The sequence below is a fragment of the Mus caroli genome, chromosome 4 (genome assembly GCF_900094665.2).
Source record: "Mus caroli chromosome 4, CAROLI_EIJ_v1.1, whole genome shotgun sequence".
In the NCBI taxonomy this organism is placed as follows: Eukaryota; Metazoa; Chordata; class Mammalia; order Rodentia; family Muridae; genus Mus; species Mus caroli.
Window position 1 is genome coordinate 34,357,245 of NC_034573.1, and position 5,846 is coordinate 34,363,090.

A 5,846-nucleotide genomic window follows, 5' to 3' on the forward strand; every position below is an offset into this window, starting at 1 on the left:
AAAAAAAAAAAGAAATACAGTGAGATGGCTAATAGAGCAGCTCTCCCATGGGCAAATGCCACAGGGGAAAACTCCTCGTTTTACAGCACCCAAAAGGGGAAGAAAAAGCAAAGAGAGAGAGAGTTCTGTGAGTGACAGCAACTGACTCACCAGTAGGGGCACATATTATTGTATTTTTCCCTTTCTTGGCAGGCAGGGCAAGCTCCAGTTGGTAATTTCTTGGTTTCAATGGGCTGTGTAAATTATTAGAAGACGCTTCTGTAATATAGAGGGGACAAAGTTATCGAAGGGTTCATGCTATAAGGAATCATGGTGCAACTGCCATTCAGTGAGTGGACATGAGTTCTGACTCTAGCAACAACGCCCCTATTTGAGGCTTGGGATCTTGGCCAAAGTGTGTTCTTTCTCTCTCTCTCTCTACCCCCCCCATTTGTTTCTTCCTTCTTTTCTTTTTGAAGACTTATTTATTATTTAATGTATATGAATATACACATTGTCCCTGTCTTCAGACACACCAGAAGAGTACACCAGAGCCCATTACAGATGGTTGTGAGCCACCATGTGGTTGCTAGGAATTGAACTCAGGACCTCTGGAAGAACAGTCGGTGCTCTTAAAACGCTGAACCATCTCTCCAGCCCCATGAATTCTTTCTTAATCATGGAAACTTTATCAAGAAAAAGGACAGCAAGAATGGCCTAATTCAAAACAAAGCCACTTGGAACAAAGTAAGAACAGATCATCCAAAACAGCCGAGGAAAACCAGCTGTCAGCCCAGATTCTCAAAGCCATTGCTTAGTGAGCAGGAGCCATGCTGTGTGCTTCTCAGGACGCCCAATGGGATTCTCAACTCAGCACGACCAGGTTCAGCGGTCTGAGGCGTCATCTCAGTAACGGGTCAGCATACAAAATGTCATGAGACAGGAAAGGCTGAAATCACCTAGTGTGTCTAACCTTCCCACTGTAAAGAAAGACTTCCTAAGTGAAGGAAATTGCCTTTGTTTAAAAGACATGCATGGACCACTGTGTGTCTGAAACATTTAAATCAGTTCCCACTGTGCATCTCTAGGATGGCAGAAACCTGTGTCATTCAGTTGCTGACATCATTTGTAAGGTGTCTATTTTTATTCTATTGTTCTAGGGAAAAAAGTCACATCTTTTAACACTATTCATTATTAATCTTGTCTCCTCCCTGATATACTGATATATGTATATATATATATATATACACACACACACACACACACACACTATTTTGTTATGGCATGTCTTACAACTACTTTCTGGTCTCTTTGTGTTGAAAATGTATTTCAAGGAGCCTTAGGGCCTCCGTCCAACCACAGGTAACTAAACAGCACATGTGTATGAGAAGCTATTGTGAGCCCCACACAGTGGCTGCAAACAGTGGGCACACAGCCACCTCGACCACTTGTATGGCAGCCCTGGGATCCTGGGAGGAGACTGAACAAGTGGCTGCTCATGAGCAGAAGTGTTCTTTAGAGAGCAAGGCTGCTTTGAGAAGTCATGGACACTGAAGTTCTGGGAACACGGTACAGATGAAGACATACATACAGGAGGGAGGAGAGGGGAGGGGAGGGGAGGGGAGGGGAGGGGAGGGGGAGGGTTGAAGGGTATTAAAAGCAGCAGAGGCCATGGAAGACAGGAACAGGGATTCTAATTATGAAGTCCCTATTGCCCCACAAATTCTCTTTCTTTTCTTAATCATCCTTAAAAAAGACTTTTCAAAGGGCATCAAAGTGCTGGGGGAACACCATCATGGATGAGAGCAAACGATGCTTGGTACCTGAAGGAGGCCCGGGATTCTGACTGAGATTCTGACACTCTGGCTCTTCCTGAATGAAAATCTCGATGCTGGACGCCTCCGCTCCATCATCTTCATCAGCCTTGCTTTCAGCCCTTTTGAAACCTTTGTGATAAACAGGCAAGCAAACAATCATAAACATAAATAACAGCTTACAACTTAGAATCTTTTTTGGGGGGAGGGGGGTGGTCGAGGCAGGGTTTCTCTCTATAGCCCTGGCTGTCCTGGAACTCACTCTGTAGACCAGGCTGGCCTCGAACTCAGAAATCCACCTGCCTCTGCCTCCTACGTGCTAGGACTAAAAGCATGCGCAATGTGATTATGGTTTTGGTTGGGGAAGCCCCAAAAAGTCCTAACACTAACACTAAACATCTAAATTTCCGTTGAGCTCTTACAATCACAGTCTTGCACTTTCTTAACATTTTATTTACTTTTGAAATGGATTTGTTTACTGTGTGTGTCACACGTGACACAGTGAGTGTGCAGAGGGATAGGGACACTGTTTGGGGATTGATTCTATCATGTAGGCTCTAGACGTTGAATTTGGGCCTTCAGGGTCAGTGGCAGGAACCTTGTCCACTGAGCCATCTCAACAGCCCCACTTTGATGGCTTAGAACAACTGCAAGAATCATTTTGAGTTTGAAGCTCAACTTGGCAATTGAATTCCAGCGTCACCTGGAACTACGCGACTCCAAGTGTGTAACCCGCTGCGCTCAGCAGTTTGCATCCGGAGCCCCTCCCCACTCCGGAACTCACGCAAATAACGCAGGAGCACACTAAAGAGACACGGTTCCATCTCTGACCAACGATGTAGAGTTTCTGGAATAATTTATGTTCTCAGGAAATCTAGGTGAGAACGGAAACTAGAAACTCAGGTATTTATCAAGGTCTGTTTAAAGCAAGAAGTGAGTTTCCGGAAGCCAAATGAGGTTGGCTTAAACACAGTAAATCTTCGTTTACTCTTGCTCTGTCTGAGTCCAGATGGCTTCCGGGCAAGAGAACCAGTCCATAACTATCACCCACAACACTCAGCCTCTGCTCAGATAGGGAGGTAAGTCTTGCAGTTTGAACCTTTAAGTTTAGAATTCTCAAGCTATTTCTCTGATAACTTAAATTGGGGCTGGAAGCCTTCCCTAGATTCTTTGACCTGGTCGGGTTAATTCCATGCCATGTAGCTCCCTTCCTCCCAGAATTCAGCTTCCCACTGCTTGTATCCTAGGGATACAGCCTTTGGTATCTGAAGTGAACAGCGCCTCTGATGGGTAGTAAAGTGGGGAGAACTGGGAGGAGTGCAGCAGGGTCCAGGGTTCTTTCTTGGAGCAGCCCACCTTTATCAACAATCCACAGTTCACTAAACTTGCTGTTGTCTTTCTCCAAAGCAAGTTTCAAGACCTTTGGCCAGTTCTCCTTGTCGGATCTGATAAGACATTCGGCCATCTTCTCCGCACCTGCCATTCTCCCTTTAGTGTCGCAGATCTGGGGGAGACAAATGCAGCACACTGATCAGGCAGCTCAGCCTTTCCTCTGGCAAGCTTTTGTGGAAGCGGTATCTGATTGAAATCACTGTGAGATATAATTGAGTAGGGCTTAGTTAGCATCATCTTTTTGCCCTGTCCAGCACTAGCTTTTAAGATATTCTTTTCTTCACCTTTGTCTTTTATAATGTGTTATCAATATGCCAAGGCAAATGTTGTCATCTTCTGAATCCTTATATCCATGGCTATCAGCAATCCTGGGGTAAAAAACGTTAACCCAGATGCTAACCATTCACCCTAAGGATGTATCAGCACACAGAGCCATTTGGAAATGCCTAACAGCACAGCAGCAGGTCTTCTTTGAAAGCAGATGTTCTATGACTTTTCTTTCTAATGATAACTGAAATGCATTGTGCATATACTGCTATGCATCAAGCTGACATACACATTTTGTGCATGACCTCTCATTTAACCCTAAAAGAATGCTAATAAGGTACATTTTCACTGGGCGTGGTGGTGCACGCCTTTAATCCCAGCACTCGGGAGGCAGAGGCAGGCAGATTTCTGAGTTTGAGGCCAGCCCGGTCTACAGAGTGAGTTCCAGGGCAGCCAGGGCTACACAGAGAAACCCTATCTTGAAAAAACAAAAACAAAACAAACAAACAACAACAACGACAAAAAAAAAACACCAAAAAACCCAAAAGGTACATTTTCTTTAGACATAAAAAATAAAACAAATCAAAAAACAAACAAACAAACAAACAAAAAACCCCACAGATGCTTAGAGAAGCTAAATGAACTGTCGGGCACCACATCACTAGTTAAGTGACTGAGAGACTGTAATAAATGTATTTATGCCCAAGAGCCTGACATATTTTTCCTTTTATCTGTTGCACTGTTTGGTGTGCTTTGCATTGTGCATAAACCACTATTTTTTTAAAAAGTAAGGGGGCAACTTTAACTGCAAATAGGTTAATTTTCTAATAGTCTAGCACAAAAATTACCCCATTCACTTTAAAAATTCTATTCTAGTCATTATACCTGCTAGATGAGAGCTTTTGTGGGTTTCAATTATCCTTGGGCCTAAAACAAAGACAGAAAATGGGCATTTCCAATGTCTCTGCATTTTTCTTCAAATTTGGCATTGGTTTACCTGTCTGATTTCTTCACATTCCTGATTAATCAAACATTCAGATATTTCAGGAAGGATATCATTTGGATCAACTGTGGCCTTAAATCCTGGTTCTAAACGTCTTAAAAGTAATCTGTGTTCCTCTAACTTTTCAATTTTTGAAAAGTCCCAACTTTCGATGGCGTCACAAAGTCCACAGTAACCTGAAAAGAAAGAGAAATGGGGATTTCTTAAGCAAATCCAACATAAAAATGCTTTGAAATCAAAATCATAGGAATCCTGTTCAAATCAGTGGCAAGGGAACTGAAAACCATCTGCAAATGGCCTCAGTCACTGGACAGTCTGGGGAGCCAGGCCATGAGGCTGACAGGTTACAGGCTTGGACACCAGCTGGTGGCAGTCTTTAGAGGTGACCACACCCTGCGAGACCTGGTGGCCACACCCTTCGGGTCCTGGCGTCACCACTGGCAGCATATTGAGTTCATACAGAAGGAGCAACTGAGAACTGTAGCCTCTCTGGGAGAAGTGAGTCACTGGAGATGGGCTTTGAAGAATGCATCTTGTCCAGGGCCCCTGCCTGGCACCCTTTGCCACCTGTCTATCAGAAAGTGCCGCTTTGCCCACATGCTCCCGCCCTGGTGCCCTGCCTCACCATCCCTGGGTACAGAAGCTACAGATCCTCTTGGCTCTCATTTTTCTGCTTTTTATTTCCTCGGGCATTTACTCAAAGTAGTTAAAGAAAGCTAATACAGCTCTTCATGATTTTCCAAAATGGGAGTAATACTCATTTTTAGTACCCAACAGTTTAGGTCTCCTAAAATTCATTATCTTTCAGGGTCAAGTCCTAAGAACAGATATGAGACCTTGTATTTGACCTTAGAATAAAATCTTGAAAATGCCCCTCATGCACTTTAACAACAACCCACAATTTATTATTTTTTTTAATATTTATTTCTATTTTACTTTGCATGTGTCTGTGTACCGTGAGTGTGTCTGGTATCTTTGGAGAGCAGAAGAGAGTGTCAGATTCCTGGAACTGACATTACAGATGGTTGTGAGCTACCATGTAAGTCTAGGAACCAAACCTGGGTCCTCTGCAAGATCAGCAAGTGCTCTTAATCACAGAGCCAGCTCTTTGTCATCTCAATTTACTTTTAAATTAGTCAAATCCATCCTGTTTATCTTCTCAGGCGGAGACAGTAAAGAAGACCAGAGCAATGCGAATCTTACATCCTGCCTGTCTTAGTTAGGGTTTTACTGCTGTAAACAGACACCATGACCAAGGCAAGTCTTATAAAAAACCAACATTTAATTGGGGGTGGCTTACAGGTTCAGAGGTTCAGTCCATTATCATCAAGGTGGGAGCATGGCAGTATCCAGGCAGGCATGGTGCAGGAGGAGCTGAGAGTTCTATGTCT

At 43.6% G+C, this 5,846-nt stretch overlaps 1 protein-coding gene across 1 annotated transcript in view; it reads right to left on the bottom strand.

Annotated features, from left to right (window-relative positions):
* The window catches only part of Ddx58 (DExD/H-box helicase 58), a 45,756-nt gene that overhangs the window by 21,817 nt on the left and 18,093 nt on the right, over positions 1-5,846 (bottom strand). The window contains exons 3-6 of the mRNA XM_021159600.1: positions 4,450-4,631; positions 3,150-3,297; positions 1,803-1,925; positions 151-258 (exon numbers count right to left, since the gene is read on the bottom strand). Coding sequence (XP_021015259.1) covers positions 151-258; positions 1,803-1,925; positions 3,150-3,297; positions 4,450-4,631 — 561 coding nt within the window. The remainder of the gene's footprint in view (positions 1-150; positions 259-1,802; positions 1,926-3,149; positions 3,298-4,449; positions 4,632-5,846) is intronic.